Source organism: Erigeron canadensis, chromosome 6 (genome assembly GCF_010389155.1).
Source record: "Erigeron canadensis isolate Cc75 chromosome 6, C_canadensis_v1, whole genome shotgun sequence".
NCBI lineage: Eukaryota > Viridiplantae > Streptophyta > Magnoliopsida > Asterales > Asteraceae > Erigeron > Erigeron canadensis.
In genome coordinates this window covers 30511322-30538288 of record NC_057766.1, presented here as the reverse complement: position 1 = coordinate 30538288, position 26967 = coordinate 30511322, and the positions used below count along the sequence as shown (strand labels likewise).

The window sequence follows — 26967 nt, the reverse complement described above, 5'->3', positions numbered from 1 at the left end:
ACCTAGGTCGAAAATTAGGCATCAAAACTCTTTCTAAGAGCTGTTCTACAAGGTTTCTTCACCCTCCAATCAAGATTATTTCTTAGGCGGATTCGTTGAAGATTCACGGGCACCCATCTAGATCGTATCTACTTACTATTTTGCAATTTATTTTCTTTAAACGATTGGTACATCATGCTTTTCTTCTATTTTATTTATTATTGTGGATTGATCATGAGTAGCTAAACGTTTAATCATCCACCTTGATGAAACGAGACGGATAATGTGATTGCAATATTTTTAATTCAAAAGAGTTTATTAAATTATCGTTGTTCTGTGATCTTGATGATGTTAATTCTTTTTATTAATTAATTTTGATATTGGTTGCATATAATTCTTCATTGGTGGTACCAGTTGAATGTGTATGTGATTTTAAAGCGGTTACTTGTCTATAAGTAATTATCACTAGTTCATGGTATGATAGTGAATATCATTTTAAGAAAAGATTAATTTTGTCAACGTGATTGATATCGGTTGGTGGTACCACGTTGTTGTCACATAGGTTCAATTGATAATTTGATAGTCAATAAAACTGATTGTTGGAAGAATTGTCTTTGTTTTGGTGGTACCGGCTTGGGTAATTTAACTAGCAGTTAGGTGATTCGGTATTTTGTTTGCGGTTGGTGGTACCACGTGAGCACCTTACTCTTGTCACGATTATCTTTAAGCTCTAGAGAATTTGTCCTTAGTTAAATGCAATCACAATTGAAGTCGAGGGAAGTCAAGGTGGATGACTTTTAATTATATTGTCTGAGGTTCCTTTTAAATTTATGCAATTATTTTGCAAACCAATTTTACTTTAATTGTCAAGAGGATTTTCAAAGCAACACCCGTTTTCCAAACCATTTCATAAGCAACTAATCATTTCCAATCCCTGAGAACGAACTCAGACTTATCTCTTAACTATATTACAAATGATCGGGTCCACCGCCCTTGAGTGCGTAGTAGTGAGTTTTTAGGTGGTTTCAGTTTTATAAATTTAAAGCTCGATTTTGCACATCAAGTTTTTGGTGCCGCTGCGAGGGATTGTGTGCCGATTTAGTTGTTAATTTAGTGGTTTGACCCTTTCTCACACGTGAGGGAGTTATTTGCTTTATTAGTTTAGATTTGTTTTCTTGTATTATCACAGGTGCATTTGACGTGTGGTGTTAGTTGTTTTTTGCAGGATTCTTTCATAGTTGATGATTTTGCGTTCTTCGGGGCGACCTCTTTTTAGTCCATTGAAAACTCCACCGAGACGCAGGATCAACTTTACAGCACCACCAGATTCAGACGAAGAAGGTTTCTATCTAGGGGAATTCTTTGAGCTTGCACTTGTAAAAGACGAAATGGGTGACAATCCACCATGAGACCCAAACGACATCCGGTATGGTGACCAAGCCCGAACTAGTCCTACGGCTCGTGGTTCTGCCATTAGACCACCGGGTGTTGATCAAATTTTCAACTTAAAGCCAAACCATCTTAAAAGCATTGAAGAGCAGAAATTTGATGGTAAAAAGAAATGGGATCCTTATAAGCATTTAGAGAGGTTTGAGAAGTTAGCTAGGCTTTATCAATATGGCCAAAACCAAATGAATGTCGTCAAACTTGAAACCTTTCCTATTACTCTCACCGGAGATGCCGAAGATTGGTTCAATGATCTTCCCGAGAATTCAATCACTACTTGGGATCAACTCAAAGAAGCTTTTATTGGAGAGTTTTATTCGGTTAGAACTCAAAGGCAATTGGAGAACTTGATAAGGTCCTTTGTGCAAGAAGATGGGGAAGATGTTGTTGATGCATGGATCCAATTCAAGGAAATGTTGAGAAATTGTCCAGGACATGAGTTGACTAAGGAGAAGAATGTGGAATTGTTCTTTGATGGTTTGAATAAGGGTTCTAAAAGAGAGATGGAGTATGCTTTCGGTGGAAGTTTTAGCAAGATCACTCCAAATGAAGGTTATGACATTTTGGAGCGTATGGTGAAAGATAATGCGGCCATGGATGATAAAAGTTTTTTGGAGAATGAAGGCCGATTTAAGGAAAGTAAGGTTGCAAGAGCAGATGTAAGCAACAGTTCTAATGTCATTGATGAGATACAAGCTTTGTCTGCACGAATGGATAAAGGTTTTGCTAATCAAGAATCACGGTTTGGTTATCTTGAACGTGATGTGAAGGTCCTTGATGATGGGTGTGATCACTGTGGAGAGACACACTATTCTGAAGAGTGTTCCAACCGGGGACCTGAAGATGTTAGTTTCGTGCAGAATCAGCAAGGAGGTTTTCAGAGAAACACCGGTTTTCAGAACCGGTCATCAGGTAACAATTCTTATAACTCTTCTTTTCCTGCTAATACTTCTCGTTTTTCTGGTAACAGGTGGCAAAGGAACAATTATCAAAGTCAGCCACAGCAACAGGAGACTCAACAAAGCCATGGATCGGGTTCTTCCTCTTCTACTACCGATCCTAATGCCGAGTTGAGAGAAATGATGAAGCAGATGATGAGCAATCAGATGGAGACAAACACAAGTATCCAGAATATAAGAGAGGATACTAGGCAGTTGAGTGAGAGGCTGGACAGGATCAATGGTAAAGTGGAGATGAATGCCAAAAATCAGGATATCAATTTTAAGGATCTTGAAAGTAGGATGGCTACTATCACTAGGCCCCAGGGTGCGTTGCCTAGTAACACTCAGCAGAATCCGAAGCAGAATCAAGGGTCCAACAATGGTCAGAAGTACACTCCACCGCCTGTTCGTCAGGAGCAAGCGAAGGCCATTACTACCCGTACAGGTAGTACCTATGCCCTCCTCCTAATCCTAATGATATTGTTTCAGATGTGCAGGATACAGGAAATGAAGAAGCTGAAGATGTTGATGAAGAAATTGTGATGGAAGATCAACCGACTGTGAAGACTCCGGTTACTCCACCGAAACCGGCCGTGACACCCGAGGCTAAGCCATATAAGCCTAAGGTTCCATTTCCACAGCGGTTCAGGAAAGCTAAGCTGAAGGAACAGTATGATAAGTTTGTCAATATGATTAAAAATGTTCACATTAATGTTCCTTTAGTTGGTTTGATACAGGGAATGCCAAACTATGCAAAGTTTATTAAGGAACTTGTGACGGATAAAGCAAGGATGGATGAGGTGAATGTAGCGTATTTGAATGCCGAGTGTTCTGCTATCTTGCAGAACCAACAGATTCCACCCAAGCTTGAGGATCTAGGGAGTTTCCTTATCACTTGTTCTATTCGTACTTTGACTTGTAAGGCACTTGCCGATTTAGGTGCTAGTATAAACTTGATGCCTTACTCGGTATGGAGTAAGTTGGCTTCCAGAATTTTGAGACCTACCCGCATGAGTATTCGTTTAACTGACCATTCTTTTTAGTATCCCATTGGGATTGCTGAAAACATGACTGTCCAAGTAGGTCATATAGTTTTTCTTGTTGATTTTTTGATCCTCGAAATGGAGGAAGATACTAAGGTTCCCTTGATTTTAGGTAGACCATTCCTTAACACCGCGGATGCTATCATCTGTGTGAAAGATAAGGAAATCTCTTTGGGTGTGGGTACTGATAGAATTGTGTTTAATGTTGAAAGGTCTATTAAGCATTCTTACTCTAATGATGAGTCTTGTTTCAGGATTGATGTCGTTGATGATGCTTTGGATCAGGAGTTTGAAGCATTGATGGAGACTGAGGTTGATGAAGAGCTCACTTGTTTAGGAGCTAGTGACATTGATGATGATGAGCTGTTTGTAGAGGTTATGGCATTGAGTTTGGATGAGACACCTCCAGAAGATGAGAGCTTTGAATTTTTGAAACAATTATTTAGTAGATTTGGTTGCCCTAGAGCCTTAATTAGTGACTGTGGAACACATTTTGCTAATCATCAACTAGATAAGGTTCTTAAAAAGTATGGTGTTTGTTATTATTTTTCAACTTCTTATCACCCACAGACCAGTGGTCAAGTGGAGAACACCAACAGGGCATTGAAAAGAATTTTAGAGAAAACAGTCGGGGATAACCCCAAGGTTTGGTCGAAAAAGCTAGATGACGCCTTGTGGGCATTTAGAACCGCGTTTAAGACACCGATTGGCACTACGCCATACAAGTTGCTCTATGGTAAGACTTGTCATTTACCGATTGAATTAGAGCATAAGACGTATTGGGCGTTGAGAAATTTGAACCTAGACATGATGGAGGCCTGTGAACTTAGGTTGTTGCAATTTCATGAGCTCGATAAGCTTAGGTTGGGTGCATATGAAAACTCAAGACTTTATAAAGAGAAAACCAAAGTTTACCATGACAAAAGGATCCGTAGAAAGGAGTTTAAGGTTGGAGCAAAAGTTTTGTTATTTTTATCGAAATTTAAAATTAAACAACCAAAGTTGACTTATAGGTGGATAGGTCCTTTTGTGATAAAACATGTGTATCCGTCTGGTTATGTTGAACTTTTTAAAAGTGATGGAAATGGGTCTTTCATTGTCAATGGTCATAGGTTAAAGTTGTATTTAGAAGAAGAGCTGGAGGAGGGGATGGTTGAAGAAATCCCCATTTTTGATTTAGAAACTTAAAAATGGTCGAGCCTATCTCACGACTCGTAAATAAATTAAGCGCTTCTCGGGAGGCAACCTGTGTTTAATTTTGTTTTGTCAAATTTGATTTTCATTTTGTTAGATAGGTTTACTTTGTTTTTTCAAGAATGTGCAGGTTCAAATGTGGTGTGAAGCGGATTGAGGTAAGTTTGTGTTTAAAAACGAAAAAACCAAAAAAAAAATTTCTGAAAAAGTACCCCACTGCGCCGCAGTGAGGGGTACCTCAAACCACTACACCGCAGTGGTTATCCTCGACCAGTTCTGACTTAACCTCACTGCGCCGCAGTGAGGAGGTGTTGATGCCTACTGCGCCGCAGTGAGGCACCTTACTGCCCAGATTTTATTTGTTTTCAATATGGTTCCCGATTTGTATTCCGCGTTTAACATGTTTGTTTGTCTTATGGTTTGTGATTATAGGATGCCATCGGAGTTGATAAGAGGAAACAATTTGAAGAGGGCCAAGGAAGCGGGTCGGCTCAAAAGCAGGCCAAGGCAACAAGGGAGGCGTTTGAAGCGCCTACACTTAAGTTCTGGCCTGAGCAATTGAATGAGAAACATCCGTGGCTCGAATTCAGCAGGGTGAAACAACCCCAAAAGAACAACTTCCTTAACGAGTTGTACTCCATCCATAAGGAGGTGGTTTGCCCTCCTAGGTATTTTGCTCCTACTGCAGCTCAACATTTTGGCATTCAAGCCGATATTAATGGATGGTTCAGAATAGAAGCTTAATTGGGTAATCGGTTGGTTGTCAGTGACATGTGGCATAATGTGTTTAATAACCGGGAACCTGTTTATAGAGAGCTATGTTTAGAGTTCTATTCAACTCTGAAGGTTACAAAAGAGTTGAATAAAGTTAAGGATATTTTGAGGAGAGATGTGTGACCTTCTATTGTGGAGGTGTTGCTAGGAAGATTTCTATAGCCTAGTTCTGCTATTATACTGGTATGTACACATTGGATCAGTTGGAGAGTAGTGAGTTTAGGAGTTTGTTGAGGCAGGGGTTGTATGTTAAGCATGCTTTTAATGGTGAGTCCATTCCGCAATATTGGACTCGTATTATTGGTGGTGAAGCTTGGCCGTCTGGGGGGTCGAGTAGTGTTTCAAAGATCAGGAGTGTTAGGTTGAGGATGCTCTATCGCATGATTGTTACATTTCTGGTACAGCGGTCCACTCACTGGGACAAGGCGTACTAGTCTGATCTTTGGTTGATGAAGCTGTTTTCGGAGGGGGAGCCTAGGAGGTTTGCTTTGGCCCCCATTGTTGTTCCTGACAGGATGTGGAACCACTCCGATTCGGAGTTGGTATTGGGGCATTTCGTTACGATGATTTATCGGCGTGTGGGCATCTTTGATACGGATGAGTGCCAGACCGATCTTTCTCCCCCGATTTTTCAGGAGACATTGAGTGAGGCCGAGTTGGTTAGGGCCAAAATTGTTAAGAAGATAACGCAGACTGAGAACTCTAGACTGCTTAATGACATTGGGGTTATTGCACCGCCTCCCGTTGTGGAGGAAGCTGAGGATGTGGAGATGAGGGATGCTCCACAGGAGCAACCTAGAAGGCGGGCTCATGCAGGTATAGATTTGACCCCTTTGAGCACCCAGCTCCAGCAGATCTATGAGGGGCAGCAGGCCAGCCGCCAGGCTTTTGATGACTATCAGCGGCGTATGGATCAGGAGGTGACATGGTTAGGGTCGCAGCAGGCCCATACTAACTACACTCTTGATTATTACCAGCCGATGTGGCAAGTCCAGTATACAGGGACGAAGTTTGTGAGGCCTGACCCGATTCCACCCTTTAGCCCACCACCTATCCGTGTTCCACCTTATCGACAGGATGGCGGGTCTTACTTCTTCACGCCATCCCAGATGTCCCCACGGCCCCATGACTTGGGAGGATCTCGCCGAGGGCCAGTTCAGTTTGGTCGATATACAGGTGGCGATGCTGAGATTTCCTCTTCCATACCTAGTTTCTTTGCAGGTGCCAACTCTGGATTCGCTGATTTTTCTGGAGGCTCGGGAGGATTTGCCGCTGGTGGTTCTGGACAGGCAGATGATCAGCCTGGAGGCGGCTATGTCGGGTCAGGTTCAGGAGGCACGCCAGAGCAGGCCACTAGCTGGGTGGACGATCTCTTTGGCCCACCCGGTGCTCCTTATGGCTATCATGGGCAGCAGCAGTGATGACAGAGATGATGATGACTTCCATCCGGTACCGTGGGATGGGGTCATATGTTGATTGATATTCACTCATTTTGGTTGATGGATGACTGTATTCGATACATTGTTTCTTATCTTCTCTCTTTATTTCTGTTGGTATCCACCCTACGGGGTGATGAAACATTGTATTTGGTTATTTTTTCTTTTTCCTTTAGTTGTTGCATGAACAGTAGGTATAAGTATTGCTTTGAACTATTATGGTTTGCTTTGATGCAATTTGAGCAGGTTATTACATTTGATAGCTATAGCGCAACTCAAGTGTGGGGGGAACCCCTTGGATTCTCTTCTCATCTATTCTATGGCATCAGTGTGTTGATTGTGTGATGGTGTGCGTATGCTGGCAGTAAGTTCAACGCCATATTTGTTATTGCTATGTTTGATGCACACACAACTCTCGCACCTTCCGTTTTGGTACAAGTGGTTTATCCCGCCAACCAAAGTGTTCTTCCTATTTCGGAAGTGCCATTTGTGACACGGTTTCGATAACTTGTTTCAAAACGGAATGTGGCCTTATTCCGGTATGTGCTCTTATTTTTCTATGCCGCTTACCCCTATTTACTTTTGTTTGACCGAATATGGACATTGAGGGTTAAGTGTGGGGGGATGGCAAATAGGTTTAAGCTACCGGGTTTATCATTTTGTTGTTTTGACATTGAGATTTTTATCAGTTTTGTTGATGTGTCCCTCTCGTAGGCCTTTGAATTCTATCTAGGGGTATGAGTTTCTATTTTGAATTCTTAACTGTGATGTGCATGTTTAAAACTGGTGACATTAATTTGGCGGAATAATAGAAATTGACATGATTTTTAAAACTTGAGTTGAACTTGTCCTTGTGGTAAATTGCTTTTGACATTTAATTGATTACTTATTAATCAATTTTACTACAAAATGTTTCCTTGACAAAAATTTTTATTGGCGAAGTGTGTCCTGAACGGTTATTTGGCTAGTCCTTCGGGTTTGATAACATTACTTGCATACTCATATATATCCAAAACACCCCATTGTGAGATTTCATCATTTCATATATAGTGTGTCAGGTGACGGTCTTGGCTTGTTTGCCTCGTAAATACGTCCCTCTCTTAGGCTTTTGAATTTATTCAGGAGTAAGGGTTTTCACTCTGATGCCCTGCACTAAGATGTGCGTGTTTGAGGTATTTCTAAGCCATTTCCGGGTTCTTTTCTTGATAAGAGTATACCGGTGATATGTTGATTCTAGAACTTGGCCTGGTGATCGTGACGAGTACATTGGATGACGAATTAGCATTTAGGTTTGACCATACTTTTTATTTCTTTCTTTTCATTTTTCTTTTGTATATCCATTTCCCTAGTATACAACCTTATACATATACTTGTCTATATTCACACAATTTTCTTTTCTTTTATACCTTAGCAATATATACACATATACATCACTATAACTTACCGTTCCATTGTATAAATCCACCTATTCATGTAAACTTAACCTAATTATACCGATAGTCTAATCTGGGGGCCCATTGATTGTCATTGGTTTGTTTGGATGGTTTGGAGAGTTTTAGTGCACTGATTTGTGAAATATTCTTGTATAAATCCACCTATTCATGTAAACTTAACCTAATTATACCGATAGTCTAATCTGGGGGGCCATTGATTGCCATTGGTTTGTTTGGATGGTTTGGGAGAGTTTCAGTGGGTTGATTTGTGGAATATTCTTGTCTATGAGAATATGTAAATGGGTTAAGTTATTGAAGATTGTCTTAGATTGTTCAAACAAAGAAAGTGAAGTGTTATAGGCATGTTTATCATTGTAAGAGGGTATCTACTAGTAGAGTAAAAATGGTTCAAAAAAAATAAAAAGAATTGAAAAACAGATAAAAAAAAAAAAAAAAAAAAGAGAAAAGAAAGAACTTGGGCTACTAGTAGGTATTTCTCATTTTTAAATGTCTAGAAAGTTGTTGTATCATTAATTTTGGAAGATTTGGTTGATTGTAAGTTGTTTGAAGTTGATACACCACAATGGTGTCGGGCTTGCTTGGTACTTTGGAGGTGTCTGCGGAATAGCATCTTATGGGTTAGTGGTTTGTTGGCAATCAATGGTATGGGTTGATTAGACTATTTTGTTCGTATTTAATATAACTTATACTATAAATTCTTACCTTTCACTTTCATCCAATAAATCTCCCTTACTCTATTGTACATATCCATTATACATAGCCTTAGATTAACTAAACAACCACCCTTAATGCCTATTTTGACGATGTACTTGATCCTTGCGCCTTAATGGTGGAGTGACGATCCTGGTTCAAGCCTATGGTAAAAGAGTATACATCACGACTAAGCTATGAGTGCTTTTTCATATATTGAACCCCGAAAGTAAGTTTGTTGGAGTAGAATGATATTGATAGGATCGTTTGTTTTCATTAATGCTTAGTTGATTATCGTGGCTTGTAGACTGTTTAGGTATTGTCAAACATTTCGAGTTTTCATTTAAGATTAAAACTGCTTCACCCGCTTTCTGTCATTTGACATGCTTGGTGTTGCTTCTTTTTGATACTTGTCACTTGTTTGATAGTTTAATTGTCAAGGAATGCTTTACTTAAATTTTGGATTTGCTTGAGGACAAGCAATGCTCAAGTGTGGGGGGATTTGATGTGACTAATTTATACCCATTACCCACATCATTATTGGCCATTTTATTATGTGTTTTAAGTCATTTTCGTATGCATTTGGCGCGTTTATGGTGTTTGTTAGTGTGTACAGGCTCTTAACAGGTAACGCGTTCATTTGGTGCATTTTTGGATTGTTATTGGCCTAGAAGTTGATCTGAATGATTGAGAGTTGATAAAGTTTAGAAGATTGAAGAGTTCAAACAGCTTGAAGATCGAAAGACAAATCTTAGTCACCAAGCTTGTGATTGCGCCGTAGTGAAGGTTGCCATGCCCACTACGCCGCAGTCCTTATCCACGGAAAAAAAATGGAAAACACCCCACTGCGCCGCAGTGGGGGTCGCACTAGGCTGACTGCGCCGCAGTCAGGAAGGGAGAAAAGAAGGCCGAAGAAAAGGACTGCGCCGCAGTGGTGGTCACACAAGCCACTGCGCCGCAGTCACGAGAAGGTCAAAGTCAAGATCACCTCACTGCGTCGCAGTGAGGGAAGGCTCAACCCCACTGCGCCGAAGTGGGTGCACGGGGAAAAGAAACCTAGGTCGGTTTTGCATCAGATTTTCAGAGGGTATATAAGCAAAAAGCTAGGTCGAAAATTAGGCATCAAAACTCTTTCTAGGAGCTGTTCTACAAGGTTTCTTCACCCTCCAATCAAGATTATTTCTTAGGCGGATTCGTTGAAGATTCACGGGCACCCATCTAGATCGTATCTACTTACTATCTTGCAATTTATTTTCTTCAAACGATTGGTACATCATGCTTCTCTTCTATTTTATTTATTATTGTGGATTAATCATGAGTAGCTAAACGTTTAATCATCCACCTTGATGAAACGAGACGGATAATGTGATTGCAATATTTTTAATTCAAAAGAGTTTATTAAATTATCGTTGTTCTGTGATCTTGATGATGTTAATTCTTTTTATTAATTAATTTTGATATTGGTTGCATATAATTCTTCGTTGGTGGTACAAGTTGAATGGGTATGTGATTTTAAAACGGTTACTTGTCTATAAGTAATTATCACTAGTTCATGGTATGATAGTGAATATCATTTTAAGAAAAGATTAATTTTGTCAACGTGATTGATATCGGTTGGTGGTACCACGTTGTTGTCACATAGGTTCAATTGATAATTTGATAGTCAATAAAACTGATTGTTGGAAGAATTGTCTTTGTTTTGGTGGTACCGACTTGGGTAATTTAACTAGCAGTTAGGTGATTCGGTATTTTGTTCGCGGTTGGTGGTACCACGTGAGAACCTTAATCTTGTCACGATTATCTTTAAGCTCTAGAGAATTTGTCCTTAATTCAATGCAATCACATTTGAAGTTGAGGGAAGTCAAGGTGGATGACTTTTAATTATATTGTCTGAGGTTCCTTTTAAATTTATGCAATTATTTTGCAAACCAATTTTACTTTAATTGTCAAGAGGATTTTCAAAGCAACACCCGTTTTCCAAACCATTTCATAAGCAATTAATCATTTCCAATCCCTGAGAATGAACTCAGACTTATCTCTTAACTATATTACAAACGATCGGGTCCACTGCCCGTGAGTGCGTAGTAGTGAGTTTTTAGGTGGTTTCCGTTTTATAAATTTAAAGATCGATTTTGCACATCATATATCATCAATAATAATCAAATATATTCATGATTGACTTCTTAAATAAGATTAGTACCCACAATATGTATCAAGATTATGAAGCAACAAACACCTACAAACCATTTAACCCATAATATAACTGTAGGTCAAAGAAAAATAACTCTAAAAGAAAAATAGATTAAACAAACTTTGTTGCAAGCCAAATCACGTCTTCATCATCATCAACCTACCTGAAAATGGAATCCATTTAATATAAAATAGAGTGAAATTAAAAGTTGAAAAATTTTAGAAACGGGAAGGTAGAGAAAATCTGAAAAAACATAGAAAGGGGAAGAAACATATGTACAACTTACATGACCTAAATTAAATATCATGAAAATGGACCATTCATATGCTGTAAAGTGCAACCGGTTACCCTTAAAAGGATTGAATGACCGTTTTATTGAACCTAAAAGCCAAAAGCCATGGATCGTACCACCCGATCATGGAAAGAAACGAAGAGGATATGAAAGGTTTTTTTTATTTTAATTAAGCTAAAGAAAGGAAGAGGAAATAAAGGGGATTATTTTTTTAATGAACGGCAAGGTTTAAAAAACGGATGGATATTATTTGGCTTGGGTAATGGGTTTATCAACTGGGCTTTTGTTCTTGTTGATTTCGATTACTGGACTTTTGTTCTTGTTTAAATTTTAATTACTATATGATTTTATTGCATGCTTTCTTATATATGTACAATTTGTCACAATAATAACACAATATGAACTTGCTACTAAGTCACGATAATTACATGTGCAATAAACTAATAATCAGTATATATTAATAATCATCATTAACTAATTATGTATGTAGATACTTAATAATTAATCACTCTATTATATGAGTGTATAAAATACATAATGAAATAAATAAAATTATAAATATACCCTACTAAAGTAATTAACCCTATTAAATATTCTTATAACCCTATTAAATACCTACTACCATCGATAAAACGTCAAGGAAGCGTAAATTTTGCCACTACCATGATAGAACTTTTAATTACATATATAGATAAACAATCAAAACTAACATTAAATACAAATCATCATATCATAAAATTAATATATGCAAAAGAAAACTAGTTCAAATGAATAAAAAAAAACGAACAGTTATACCTTTAGCCAGTTTAATTAAAAAACAATGGTCTTACTTAATCAGAAAAATTGTATGGGTATCACTTAATCTGTTCCAGGAATACTAGTTCTGAAGACCCTTAAAATTAAATTATTGCCAAGTTAAAAAAATTATATTCATACGTATACATAACTTTTGAAATAGATAAAAGAAAAATAAAAATAAAAAACATTCGTGTTACTAGCCTTTTATTTTGTCCATTGGATCGATTTGGGGAGTCTGGTACTTGCTAGTTTCTTACTAGTTTTTTCTTTTAATAAAACTTTTTATTGCCGTTTGAAAATAAAAAGAAAAATAAAAAACATTCGTATTACTATGATAAATTGTATTGTTTAACCGTTGTCACTTTTTATTATAGCATGAATATAATACAGTAAAACCCCTATAAATTAATAATGTCGGGACCGAGGTTTTTTATAAATTTATCGGAATATTATTATATCGATAAATTAATAAATTATTAATTTAAAGATGTCCAAACCTTCAAAATTTTCCTTTTTGATTTCCATTTTCAATTTATGTTTGCACATTAACTTGTCAAGTGCATTGTATTAAATTAAAGATAGTTCAATGTAAATGATTTTAGATTTCTCACAATAAAATGCCCAAGGATAAGTTTTAAAATCACATCAACTATGGCTTCTAAACTAAAAGGTGTAAAGAAATCAACCATGACCAATCAACAACTCTCAACTTCTCAAGAGATCATCGGTAACAACACTTTACAACTTTTTGTTACAATACGAGAAGACAATGCCTCAACTTTTAAATGCAATGAGAAATTTTAAAGATAACTCAATACATATTTCAAGTTCCAAAATAAACTAGTGACTATAGATTCATTTTTTTACTAGAAAATATTAGAATTTTGAAATATTTAAGGAATTATTAATTTATAGTTCTATTGGGACTTATATATTTACATTGGGGTTTCAAAAAAATTATTATCTTATTATTTTATTAATTGGGGTCCAATTTTGTACTGGTTCCAAGTTGGGACCGGACAAATTATTAGTTTTATCGAGGTTATTAATTTACGCAGCCCGTATCCCCACCATTGTTTTTTGGTATCTCGACTACAACTACTATTTGCAGCGATAGTTGCTACAAATAGTGTGGGCCCCCTGTGTGTAATGTCAAATCTGGCGAAGTAATAGCGGCCCCCCTGTCAGTTTCCGCTGCAAATAGTTGGATATGGACAAAACACCACTATTTGTAGCGATAATCGCTGCAAATAGTGTGGTTGAATTACCAAAAGTCTGGTCAAGATACCAAGCGCCTTAAGGTGCGTTTAGTTCAAGAAAACTCAATTATTTTCCATTTTCATTTTTCAAGAAAACATGGAAAACAGGAAACGCGTTCAAATTGTAATTTTTTAGAAATGTTTTCCTAGAAAATGAAAATTATCTTTTCCAACTTTTGCATTAAAATTAGAAAACTGTTTTTTTCAGTTTTTGTTTCCACTTTTCTATTTTCTAAACCTTTTATTAACCTAAAATTAGAAAACAAGTGAATTTGAACATGTTTTCTAGTTTTCTAAAATGGAAAAATGAAAACTCTATCTTTTATTTTGAACGCGTTTTCAAAATTTTCAAGGGTTTTTTAGAAATGAAAAACCTTTTCATGTTCTAGAAAACTAGAAATAGAAAACTTAAAAACATTTTCTCCAACTAAATGCGTCCTTGATATATCGAGTATTAAATTATAGAGGTTTTACTATAATATCCATTTAATATGCCATTAAAGCCATTTTGTGATACAAAACGTTACTTTTGACCAAAACTTTGAAACGACACATTGAGGCCCAAATGATTTAAACCCCAAATATAATGGGCTTCACTTCACAAATTCGAATAAATAATATGGACTCGTTCCCCCACTACGTCTATACCTTTCAAAATCAAACGTATACCAGGTGTTTGTAAAAATGCCCCAAAGAAAAAATTCCAATAAAAAAGGCCCATCAACATCAGGCGTTGTTACCCTCCGAAGATCACCAAGATGGTACTCTTTAATCCTGAAAACCCGATAACCTCTGACCCGGAACCACCAAATGCTGAAACGTTGTCTCGTACCTCAAATCAGAAAAGCAGTAATCTTTCTTCTTATTTCTTTTATTTATATATTTTTGTAATTTGTTTTGATCATATTTTAGGAATTTTAATTGAGACCAACTAACCCTAACTGTAATTAGCATATCTATTTTATCTGCATTGTTAGTTTTTGACCGATGGGTCGGCCCGTATCAGCAGTTTCTTACAACATAATTGACTTTGTTATTAATTTCTCCGTTTCGAATACAAATCTAGTATCTTTTTTCTTATTTTGTGGTAATACACGAAGGGGGTTTGTTGATAACTGAAAAGTAGGTTTTGGATCAAGAGTTACTAGGAAAATATGTAAATAAGTGTATGAATGAAGTTGATGTTAACACTGCTGCAGTAGTACATGAGGGGCCGGTAAACGTGATGGATGTTAACAAAATGATAAAGAGTGTCGGGGTTAAAAGAACACGAAATGAGTTTGAGAATAGCATGGGGTTGGCTCAAGATTGGACTAAAGAGCAGGAAATGGCGCTAGAGAGAGCTTACCAAGAAGCAAAGCCCACCCCACGGTTTTGGAAGAAGGTTTCTAGGATGGTAATAAACTTCCCTTTATAAACTCTACTTCTACGCAAGTTTTGATCTTGCTTTATTTCATGTGCTTTTGACAATGGCCAACTCAATTGTGTTTTCTGCATATTATCATAAATTTAAATTTTTTGAGGTTTAATTTTGCTATTAATGTATGTGTTTTAGGTGCCTGGAAAATCTGCACAGGAATGTTTTGACAAAGTACACTGTAGTCATTTAACACCACCACAACCTCGTATGCGTGCTAGGCCTCGAGTATTAAAAAGTTTACAGAACTCTTGTCTTGTTGCAAATAAGTTGATGAATGCATCAAGTCCTGCAGCTAAAAGGCCTAGATACCATAAGCAGAAGAGTCATGTAGTTCAGAGAACCATAAGACATATGATACAAAATCAGTATAAGGTGGAACAGGAATCTGCGGCTGATCTGTTTTCAGTTTTGGAGCCCACATTCGCCGAATCTGTAAATGGTAATCGGATGTTTACCACACCTGATCGTAACCCGAACGAAGTACTCAAAAGGTGTCAAGATAGATCTTCCACAGCCCATAAAAAGAGTGTTTCAAAATTTAGTAGTTTGGACGATGCCACACTGGCGAGTCCTCCTGTTCTAAAACCGGTTAAAAACAAAGCGTTGCATGAGAAATATATCGACCAGTTGAACTGCAGAGAAGCTATGAGGAAGGCAGCAAGTGAAAAGGCGGAAAAGCTCGATAAAAATAAAGGGATGAAACAAGAGAGCTCCGCAGAGAGAAAAATTGCAATAAAAGCAGCAAAAAACGCTCTGGTTTTTAGTGCAAGGGATGCTATCAATGAGGTCCAGCATCAACAGGCGGCAGCTTTAAACGACCTTTTTGATTATGAGAGTGGTACAGATTCTGACGAGGACGACAGTGAATTTTTTTTATGACTGCTACTGTCCAGATTACAGCTAGTTTTCTTTCTTTTCAAGTGAGTTCTTGTTTACATTGCTTAATATCTTGAAACAAGATTTTAACTGTGCATAATCGAGTTGAAATAAGTGGTCATTTAAGTGTTACAGTTGTTTTTGTCCTAATTAGTCTTGGTGTCTCAAATCTGTGTGTCTTCTTGAAGAGCTATATAGTCTTTGCATTGCAGCCATCCCTATAATATACTGCAGATGACCTGTTATTTAAGAAATCAATTGAGGCTTGGGTAGATGTTTCTTGCATTTGTCTTCACTATCTGAATGTAAATTACTTTACCCCCACATTAAAACAATAAAAACATGACTATTTGTTGTGATAGTTAATTAAAATGACTATTTTTGCTCTATAGCAAGATTTTATATAACTGAATTAACATATATACACACTTTATAACATGTTAACTATTAACCATTATTATATAATCAATGTTTTATGGTAACAACCTTTTTATTGGACTAACGCAATACCTGCCCCTTAAGGCAGGGTAAATATATTCGTTAGAGGCTAAGTAAATGTGTAACATTGTCTTATCATTTGTATCCAACTGAAGTGTACTGACAAGGATGTTTTACAATGATGGAAGCGCAAAGTTTCAAGCTTTTAGAAGCTTAGCAATTGAACGATTTAGATATGTGCATACAATAATATAGATGACTGCTAAGCAACTTTACGCATATAATGATATAAAAACAAGGTATGTAAATATAGGATATGTACATAACAATAGTTGAGGGAGCACAGATAAGAATTTTAACTAGATCCAGAAGCTTTGCCACTTTTCTTGATATCACCCAAAACAAATCTTGAGTTTATCTTGCCCTTGGGTGTACAGACAACTTCCTGGAAGACATCACACTGTTTATAAAACAAATATAGACTTGCTTATTCTTGACACACATCAATTATATGCAAATTTCTCCAAAATAAAGCCTGTTTTCTGTCTAGAAATTTGCATGATGAACAGATCTGTTATGCATGAGCTGCTACTGGCAATGGTTGTTCATCGTTGCTGGGAGCTCCTGAGATGTTATCGAAACCACCACTTTGCAACATACTTCCACAGCCACCTCCACATCCTCCACCACAACCACCACAGCCACCACTTTTAACCATGTTTCCACAACCGCCTCCACATCCGCCACAACCACCACCACATCCACCGCCACAACCGCCTCCACATCCACCACTTTTCACCATGTTTCCACAACCACCTCCACATCCGCCACAACCCCCTCCACATCCCCCACCGCAGCCACTACCGTTCACCATATTCCCACATCCACCTCCGCATCCACCCCCACAACCACCACAGCCACCACTCTTCACCGTATTCCCACAACCACTACCGCATCCACTACCACATCCACCGCTTGCTAACTCGTCTTTATAACCTTTACCCAAATCTGGTATTGCCATGTTTATTTTAGCAATTTCAGCATTAAAGTCTATTTCGTTAGTCATAAAGTCAGTCTCCTTTATAATTTCACCATCATTTCCTTCCTTCCCCAAAATGTTAAACACTATGAAAGCAGACATGATTCCAGGTAATGCAAACCATGTTTCTTGTAACTGTTGAAATAAAAAAGAACGGGTATAAAGTATCAGTAATAAGCTTTCAGGTCCACCCAATTAAAACTTTTAAAAGTTAATTTACCATCAAAAGCCCAGATTTGATGTTGAACAATGCTACCGCTTTTCCATATGGGTACTCTGCAGAAAACTCAACTGCTGTCATGAAATTATGTTGGTGTGTTTGCCTTTCATGGTTCTTGACTTCATACTCCAGCCTTTTTCCAGGAATCAATTTAACCTAAATGAAGTTTCACCATAGTGTCAGAACTTATATGTTGTTCGGATCTTTTTTTATGAAAATAGTTAATATATATAAATACTTAAAAATTAATTAAGCAACTCAAGCAGGTGATTCTTACTGTGTGAGGGCCGCTGAGCAGGAGATCAACATCTGTGTCAACATTTTTCTGAACTTGAAGGGACCATAGAGAATCCATCAAAGACCATCCCGACCCACGAAACTCGCCAAGAACAACTGTTTCCCCTTCTCTTGTAATGCCGATTACCTCCTGCCTTGATTTTCCATCCATCGTTTTAATTCCCTTCATCTCCCTGTATAACAAGCCAGCAATAAAAGTAGCTTAATACATTTTCCTAATTAACAAACTGTAAATTTGGTCAAGGAAAAAAAGGTACCTCATTTGTAGGCCAAGGATTTCATTGCCATTTCTATCTGTAACCCGTGTGCAGTCCTTTAGTAACGGGGACCTGCACCCTATCTGGAGTACATGTGGTTCTGCGATTGGCACAGTACATGAGGCTGCTACTCTTAAACGAATAGGGTCAGAACAAATAGCTCCAGAAGTTGGAGCCAAATCCAACCATTTATCTACAGATAGATTGGAGACCAAGTCTTTCAAAGAGATAAAACAGCGACCCAAAGTTTTGACTGGGTTGGATAATGGTAAGTTGGAAGGGAAATCAGATACAAGTTCAAACAAAAGAGATCCAGTAGGTTGACACTGGAATGTAGCAACCTGCTTCTTCCCAGATTCAGACTGGATACCAAGTTTTTTCTTGAAATCAAAGATTCCATCAGGTTGTGACTTACGTAAAAAGGCCCCAACTTCTTTCTTGTGGGTCTCTGGCAAGTTTTGGATATCCACAATTTCCAAAACAACCTGCAGTAACACAGTTCTTTTTGCTATTAGTAAACTGGATAAGTTTTAAAAATAATCTTCAAGTTATTATATGCATGGGAAATACCTCGATAACATTTGTTTTAGGAAGATTAATTAACTTCTGAAACTGATTAGTTGAATTAGTCTTCTTGGCAACCACTTTTGGTATGAAAGGAGTGGTGGTGAGTGGAGAAGGTGTACTACCTCTATACATTGCTCCTGCTCTCCAATACCTTGAGCCAAACAACCTCTCCCATTGTTTGGTAGTATTAGAAAACCCGACATCTAGCTTCTGACCTTTGTCTCGGTTTTGGTCGGTGTCATCATGTTCCAGAATTTTACCAAGCAAGTTCAACAAGTCGTTGCAGTAGGAAACAGGGTGTAGCTGGTGTGTATGCCAAATTAAGTCAATGTCATATGTCGGAACGCAAAAACATCTTATGGATCGTTCCTTATTTCTCTTAATTAGATGCAGAAAACCTTTGTATCTGGCTACAGCTGCTTGTAGAAATTGATCATTGTTCACATGAGGCCTTGACACCTGTCACACAAGTTATAAATAAAAACTGAATTTAATCATAAAAATGTAAAATCTTGGTGTGGGGGTTACCTGGTAAAAGAATGGCGCCTGTCTTTCAATAGCTAATACCAGATTGTATTTGGTATGTTTTTCAGTTTCATAGCCGTCTGCAGAAAATTTTTTAGCGTGTTCTAAATTGATATCATATGGCTCGCTGGGATACAATTTGTTCCATATTGCTTCTGTTTCTTTTCTTGATACTTCTTGAACAGAGGATACAACATTACAGTTGTCAAGAATCCTTCCATAAAATTCTTCACAATCAGATTTGTATCTAACCTGAGAAAAAGACATCAATAACTACATATTAGTCTCCAAAACGATATCTTTCTCAAAGGCATCCACAGAAAGTCAAACTTTTGTTGCAGAGCCATAGATGCACTCTTGATAATTCATTAAACATCACAAATTTGTGAGGATTTTTATATTTATCAATGTTTTGACCACCAAGGAAGAAAAAGTATATGGTCATATTTCACTAAAGACCAAAACACACAAAGGACACATAATTATACTTAAACTAATTATCCGGAAATCAAGATAATCAATAGAATTCCAAAAACCGGAAAGTAATCGCAAACAAAACAACAATGAATCAAAAATTCAATTAAGTAATCTACCGGATTGAGCCTGTGACAATGCCAAACCCATTCACAATCAAGAGGAACCACCAATGGTCCATTACTAACCGGAGACTCTATATGTTTAGCTAGCAAAGGAAGCCAACAAGCATTATACCTGAAATCGAGTGTCTTAAGATTGTTATGATAACCAAACGAGAATATTAAACGCAATTACGCAATCTCAGCCAGCAAACCAATAATGTACATGTCAACACTTAACTAAGTTAAAATGATAAATTCAGTTTATTGGTCTATGCGATTTAATTACCGGTAGATGGCATGTTGCAAGGCCGGGCCTTCATAAAGCCAACGGTTTCTGTCTACAGCAGCAAGAAACTGCAGATGAGTCTTGGCAGCAGCCACAAGATCTTGACTTATCATCATACCTTGTGCTGCACTCCACTCCAATTCTTGTTCCATATTCATTATTTTGACTTCCCCTGTACCTACATCACACGACTTGAATTTTTATGACCCAACCCGGTATTAGGAATCACACGACTTTGAAATTTTATCTTGCGAACATTGAACTACCCATATACAAAAGTAGATACATATGTTTTTCTTCTTGCACGTGGATTAAGCCGATCATCACACTATACTTAAGAATTAAGATTAATATAGTAATTGTTGCCTTGCTTAACAACTAATTAGCATATGGATTTGAGTAACAAAAAATTAGTATGTTTTGAAGTTGAAACATATATTTGGCAGTTAAAATACACAGGAATCTCATTTCATATGTAATAATTTACTAGGAACAAATAAGGCAGTAAAATAGTTCTAAAACAAATAGAAAAACTTCTTATGTTTTACTAGAACTTAGTAACAATAATAATATCTGAATGACATTGATATACCTGAAAATAGTAGGCAATCCCTGAGAGGAAATCAGTTTCAGTGGTGGTTTGATATTTTGATTAGATGGAAATATACTTAAATTTATCCTAATCCTAGCTAATACAATATGAAGCATGTAAATGTACTAACTGTACGTTCAATACATGTACTACTGGTACTTCAACTTACCACGTTTTTATCTTCTTATAAAAAAAAACAGGCAAACAAATTAATCTTATTGACTTAGATGTACGTTGGTTAACCCAAAAATCTTTTCATGATCACCTCATGATATTACCTAATAATTGTTTTTAAAAAAAAAATTGTTATAAGCTTATTAAATAAATATAATTTTCATGAGAAATTAAGAAATCGTAACATTATCTATTTGCTACACACTTATTCATGCCAAGCAACGAGTGCAAATTCTAGACGTACCAACTTAATGACAAAAACACACCGTGTTTATTACTTAACTTTTTGTCATGTCTAACGCATTTTTTATTGTTAACATGATCAACGTAAGAGTTTAATCGGGTTGGTTTATACTATGACTATAATTTGTGATTATTATCTATATCTATATTGTATTATAAAACAAATCTCCCTTGTTTACATTTTAAGTTTCAATATTTACTTTCCTAAAATGCTCATATTTCAATTATATATTTACCTAATACTTTTTCTCTCTCCTCAAATCTCAACCAATCATTTGTTTTCTCTCTCCTCCATAAATCATTTATTCATCCAATTCATTCAAAAATTTTTATCTCAAAAACCATACATCGATAAATTATAAAAATTATATGAGTGTTCTTAAAATTCTATGCTCTTTCATTAGAGATGTCATTAGATATACTTTCGACGAATTTTTAAATCCGAAGGCGGAGCCCGTATGGCTAAGGCATTTGGCTATCCACTCTATGACCTATCACCTCCATCATCTCACCGCCACAACGCACGGGTACTTCCTCTCGTAGATTAAATGCAACATCATTGTCATATATCGTAACATTATTTATAGTCATTCTTTGAGACAATGACATATACCAACCATCACTAACTTTATCCAATTTGATGCAAATGATTGGTAATTTGAGAAAGATAAAGTCACTTTAAATTTTTAAAATTACAGTATGCATATTTATGAATCATTTTCCTTAAAACATCAAATTAACACATATGGTTGCTTAATTGGGTAATTTGTTATTTCTTTTTCTCATGATAGAAATATCCTTAATTTCACGATAATAATAGGAGTTACTAACCAATTTAAAACACATAAAGAGGTAAACCATCGCCATCGAAATCACCACACTTGAACAGTGTTGTGGTCATCCACATCCATAGTCTTTTGTGGTCATCAGATAACTTGAATATGAAAACTCTCATATGTATAGTCTAAATTAAACACACAAAAACGAACCATTCCTTTACAACTCGATTTGAACCCGTGTATAATTATATGTTCAACATTTATTCTAGTTAAAAATGGACAAGTTCATCGTTAATGCCAAAGTCAGATGATTAGAGGTTGCTTGAACGTACAAACTTTTCCAAAAAAATATATTATCCTGCGTTATTGGATTAAATATGTTTGTGTCAATAACATTATATTATTATTATTATTTATTATTATTATTATTATTATTATTATTATTATTATTATTATTATATATTGATGATGCAAAATCCGAATCTTTACCAGCATATTCGAATTCCATTAACCACTTTTGTTCTATTTGTTATGAGGTAAATGATAAACGAAAACAAGAGAAAATAAATTATGATAACTTACACTATTATTTCACCGATGTTGCCAATGGCTTAATAGCCCAGTGATATCTTGATTGTTGGATAAGACCTTGGTTATGTGTTTGAATCTTATAAAGTGGGTAATTTTTACCCGAATTAGTGTATTGACATTGCCTAGTGAGGATATGATCGGCTGGTACCCTAGCAGCACGATAATACCCTAGTAGTACGATGATACTCCAGTATTCCGTCAGTGATTGAAATTTACAGTTAAAAAATAAATTTCTCCTAGGTTAAATTCAACCTGACAAATCATAATGTGACACATCAACTTCTATTATCCAACGTATAATACAGCAGCCATCGGCTTCTCCCCTCTTATACCACCAAATGCCAAAAAAGCGTCGCAAGCTATTCGCCTGTTTTGGCTAATATGTACGTAACTGCAATTAATGGACACTGATGTCATAGCAGCAATGAGTGAATTACAACTGAACTTCAGCCTGATATTCAAGTAGTTATAAACCAACATTAATAGAAATTTTTTTAATAATATGGTAAACACAAATCTAACAATAAAAGTTATACGGTATTTAATATTACATTCGTCAATTTCAGTCAGAAAATGGTCAAACTTCTCTTCACTATAAGAGTATTTTACATCCTCTTACTAACCTTCCTAAAATACATCACAAAGTCATCTGTTTAGGTTTCTGTCAAATGATTTGTTTGCAGGGTTGATAGACCATGATATTTATTGGCACATAAAGACCCATGACTTTACAAGGTTGACCTAATGAGTAAGACTTGGATCTTGGTTTAAGAGGTCGACCAAATCTTACAGCTATTATCCACTTCTTGAGAATCACATTGCTTTGGCTGTAACGCCTAGGGTTGGTTTGGCCATTAAGAAGCAGAGCAGCTGGTTTTAAATGGACTGGTAAGGTCAAATGGTTCCAAATATCATTATTAAAAACAACAAAGGACACTATAGAAATCTCCATTGACCTGAACCAGAGGTTGGTTACAGTTGTTCGGACCAACAATCACATACACAATAACAGTTGGAAACAAGTACATTCTTCATCCATCTGCCATTATCAACTATTGATGCTAACTGCTAAGAATCTTATATCTTGTGAATTTTCATAGCTTTATAAAAAGGCATTGCCATTTATAAATAGTATAGACCCAGATAATCAGTAGCAAGATATGATAAACTATCAACCTAGCTATTCTAGCTCACAATGTAACTACATGCTTACAAAATTTGTATATCCTATATCAACCCCATATCAAATATAGAATACTGGGTTCTAACCAATAATCACAGATGATAAAGTGTTCATGGAAACAATAGTACCTTAGTCTTCTTCTGCTTCGTTTTCTTCTTCTCCTGCTGCACTGGTGTCTTTTTCGGCTTCAGAGGTTTCTTTTTCCAAGTATTCTTCTTCAATTGTTTCCTTGAGAATGGAAAGTCTTTGAATGGCCATCGGTAGGCTCATCTCCTTTGCTTCCTCAATACCAGTATCTTCTTTATGAAGTTGGTAAGCATCAAGCATGATTGTAATCCACTTGTGCAGCTCCTTTGGGGTTCTGCGCCAAACATGAAACAAAATAATAATATAAATATTACTTTTGCAGTTGATAAATTAAAAATGTTCTTAGTAGGATGGAGGGTTGTTTACGTGTATATTGCATTAGGATCCCTGGCTGCGTTGTCTTTACCAGGGGAGAAAGCTGTTGCCAATGCTGAAAAGCGCTCTTCAGGGTCAGTGAAGTTGAGCAGATACTTGAGTAGCTTTATTTCTTTTGGTGCTATACTCTTTAGACTTTTCTTTGTGGCTTTATATAGCTTGTACATTATCGCTTTCACCTGAAAGTTCAATATCAGAAGAGTTGAACTCTTTCTTGAATAACCATAGAGTAAATAAAAAAAAAGTTTTCAATTTTACCTCATTTTTCATGGTAGGGGAGTCTTTTGCTGAAGCCCAAGCACTATTTATCAATAGAATTAAAGAGGAATCGAGTTCTTTTGCCTTGGCAAGGCTTTTAATCTTGGCACAAGCTGCTTCTATAGAAGGTGAGTCTAAAATATCCTCAAATTTGGCTTGTGCATCATCTAGCGTGTCAACGATTTCTAATGTGTTGTCATAAGCACTTACTGCAGATAAGCATCTAGCTGAAAGCCTTGCAACAGCTGCTTAAACACACAGAGAAGTAATATAAGAAAAGCACAGCACAAATTTGGCACTTCTTCATGAATCATGCACACACACATACATTCCCATCTGCCTAGTGATAAAAAAGAAACTTGCGTTCCTTATTGTTGATATAGGCTCAATTTCATTATCAACAAGTATAGCAGATTAAGATGGAAACATATAGGGCACAACAAGATATTTAAGGTATATTACCGTCACGGTCCTCCAAACTGTCATGTGTTTGTTGAACGACATTCAAATAACGAAAGAACTCCTCTGTAAAGTCCCTACGCCGCTTAGTAACTATAGCATTTATATCCATTGGGCTCTCTTCTACCTGCTTAAGAAGTTCGGCGTGTTTCTCCATTTCATCATCAACCTGCAAATTCATCATTCTTTCACTAAACTACAATTATCTTATGCATCATATACAAGTATGACCCAATCATACTCTGTGGTTTAAAACAAGACACTTAAGAGTGATTTACTTGTAAAATAATGGGGCATTTTTCGAATTATGTTTTTAAAAGAAACTAGCCAAAACAGTAAAATCGTTCAAATTGAAATCCCATTATTCAATTCTATAACTCAATTTCGGAAAACTAATTCTTATAGTTTTCAACAATTTTTCCTTTGCAGAAATAAAAATCTCGCCATTTTTTCTGAACTCCAAAATTCAATGCCATTAAGCACATTTCAAAAAGTTCTCAAAGGTTTTTTAGAGAATTAGAGAAATTTTCTAAAAACTGCATTTAGCTACCCAATTTTTTGAATTCCCACTGCATTTAGCTAAGATTAACCATCAATAATTCAACTTTTCGAGAATGCTACACACTTAACTTATACTATACTAGGCAACAACAACAGTAAGTTTACCCTTTTAACTTCAGCAGCTAATGTGACCAAGCGTTGCTTCAAAGAGAAATCATTTTCTTTATCCGCTAACGATTGACACCGGTTATAAAAGCTATGTCGATATTTATTCCAATCTTGTCTAAAGATCAAGTAATTCATCCAATCTTTAGGCTTGGGCTTTTCATTAAGAAACAAATCAATCATTTTATCACAAAACTTAGTCATTGTATATCCTTCAGCTATTTCAACTTCTTCTTCTTCTTCTTGTTCATCTATAAATTGTGCAGTACTTGAATTGCCACATAATAATATCTCTATACAAAACATATATAATCAAAATTTAATAAATATAAAAATGCATTTTGCTAGGGCTTTAGTTAACATAAACTGTTGCACATATAATTAACAGCACCTAAAATTCATATATATATATATATATAGTACTATATAAAAATGAGGGAACTTACTGGGTGTTTGGAATCTTGTGAGTTTGGTGAACAGGGGTTTATTATTATTATAAGAGGATGGTGATGATGAGGAGGAAAAGAAAAGGGTGTGAGGGGAAATTAAGAGGAATTCAGCGCTGAATGGAGTGGCAGTGGAGACTGAAGACAGTTGTTGTAGGTTGTTCATGTTGTTGGTTGGGATGTTTTTGTGTTTGTTGAAAAGAGGGATGATGATGATGATGATATTTGGGTTGAAATTGGTATGTTTGGATAAACCTCCTTAAAACCCAGTGCTTGCTACTAGTTGCTACTGTCACATTTCCTATTTTGCCCCTCCAAATAACAGGACTCTTTTTGTCCCACATACAAATTTTTTCTAAAATTTTATCTTATTTTAAAGGGAGGTGATACTTTTTACACGCGTTTGGTTCACATAATGTTTTTGTAAGTAATGAAATCTAACAAAGGAATTGAATTTTAAATAATGTAATTTGATGAAATGTTTTTAATTTTTTGCAAATTCAAGCGTGTAAAGGAAAGAGATTCCTTCCTCCATCCCTAAGGAATGGAGATTCCATCAAATGATGGAATATTGAATGTGATTCCTCCAACAACCAAACACAATAAGGAATAAAATTCAATTTCAATTCCATCAAATTCTGTGTTTTGTATCATTATTTTGATGAACGTGCATTGATGGTTCGGTCAATTGTATAAGGTAGATTTATCAGAAATGGTGGTACGAAGATCACTACGGGTCTTGTGAATAAAAAAAGTAAAAAAAAGAAAACTTTGTCCTTTTTTTCTTCAAAAACACAATGACACATGAATAATTTAGACTTACACTATTTTATATATTTTGTTACGAGTATTTGATAAAACGAGCTTGTAGTTTGAACTTAAAAATAAGAAAATTGAGGGTCGTAGTTTATAAATGTAACATTAAAAATAAGAAAATTGAGAGTCGTAGTTTATAGATGTAAAATTATATAGAAAAAAATAATAAAAAATAAAAATTCAAATAGTGAAACATAATTAGTTAGGGTGTCCTTAGTTATTTTTTAACAACTTATTATTCTAATTATATCTCTATATTACACACAAATGTCTGTAATAAAGCTTAAAAATTTCAGAA

The 26967-nt window shown here is 36.1% G+C and overlaps 4 protein-coding genes across 6 annotated transcripts; 2 read left to right on the top strand and 2 right to left on the bottom strand.

Moving 5' to 3' along the window:
- The first annotated feature begins 1610 nt into the window (after nucleotides 1–1610).
- LOC122604687 lies at nucleotides 1611–5347 on the top strand. The gene is made up of 7 exons (XM_043777557.1): nucleotides 1611–2270; nucleotides 2424–2811; nucleotides 3090–3341; nucleotides 3567–3621; nucleotides 3664–3774; nucleotides 4734–4761; nucleotides 5036–5347. The coding sequence occupies exons 1-7, from the start codon at nucleotides 1611–1613 to the stop codon at nucleotides 5345–5347; spliced, it is 1806 nt and encodes a 601-aa protein (XP_043633492.1).
- Nucleotides 5348–14157: 8810 nt separating this feature from the next.
- On the top strand, nucleotides 14158–15925 carry LOC122605421. The gene is made up of 3 exons (XM_043778372.1): nucleotides 14158–14346; nucleotides 14697–14893; nucleotides 15053–15925. The coding sequence occupies exons 1-3, from the start codon at nucleotides 14256–14258 to the stop codon at nucleotides 15794–15796; spliced, it is 1032 nt and encodes a 343-aa protein (XP_043634307.1). The 5' UTR covers nucleotides 14158–14255; the 3' UTR covers nucleotides 15797–15925.
- A 590-nt stretch (nucleotides 15926–16515) lies between these two features.
- On the bottom strand, nucleotides 16516–20687 carry LOC122602817 (glycine-rich domain-containing protein 1-like). Its single transcript, XM_043775414.1, has 9 exons — nucleotides 20593–20687; nucleotides 20001–20178; nucleotides 19730–19847; nucleotides 19140–19388; nucleotides 18615–19070; nucleotides 18045–18529; nucleotides 17768–17960; nucleotides 17491–17646; nucleotides 16516–17405 (listed from the first exon to the last, which is right to left on the bottom strand). Exons 2-9 carry the CDS (start codon nucleotides 20156–20158, stop codon nucleotides 16806–16808), a joined length of 2415 nt encoding a protein of 804 aa, XP_043631349.1. The 5' UTR covers nucleotides 20159–20178; nucleotides 20593–20687; the 3' UTR covers nucleotides 16516–16805.
- A 1701-nt stretch (nucleotides 20688–22388) lies between these two features.
- LOC122603997 (uncharacterized protein At4g37920) lies at nucleotides 22389–26072 on the bottom strand. Of its 3 annotated transcripts, none has more exons than XM_043776875.1 (7): nucleotides 25854–26072; nucleotides 25408–25700; nucleotides 24745–24910; nucleotides 24283–24527; nucleotides 24016–24203; nucleotides 23691–23923; nucleotides 22389–22830 (listed from the first exon to the last, which is right to left on the bottom strand). In XM_043776875.1, the coding sequence occupies exons 1-6, from the start codon at nucleotides 26017–26019 to the stop codon at nucleotides 23692–23694; spliced, it is 1290 nt and encodes a 429-aa protein (XP_043632810.1). In that variant the 5' UTR covers nucleotides 26020–26072; the 3' UTR covers nucleotides 22389–22830; nucleotide 23691. The 3 variants fall into 3 exon arrangements, with proteins under 3 accessions (XP_043632810.1, XP_043632811.1, XP_043632809.1); XM_043776876.1 differs by having other exon boundaries at nucleotides 22389–22770; XM_043776874.1 differs by lacking the exon at nucleotides 22389–22830 and having other exon boundaries at nucleotides 23479–23923.
- Nucleotides 26073–26967: the final 895 nt, after the last annotated feature.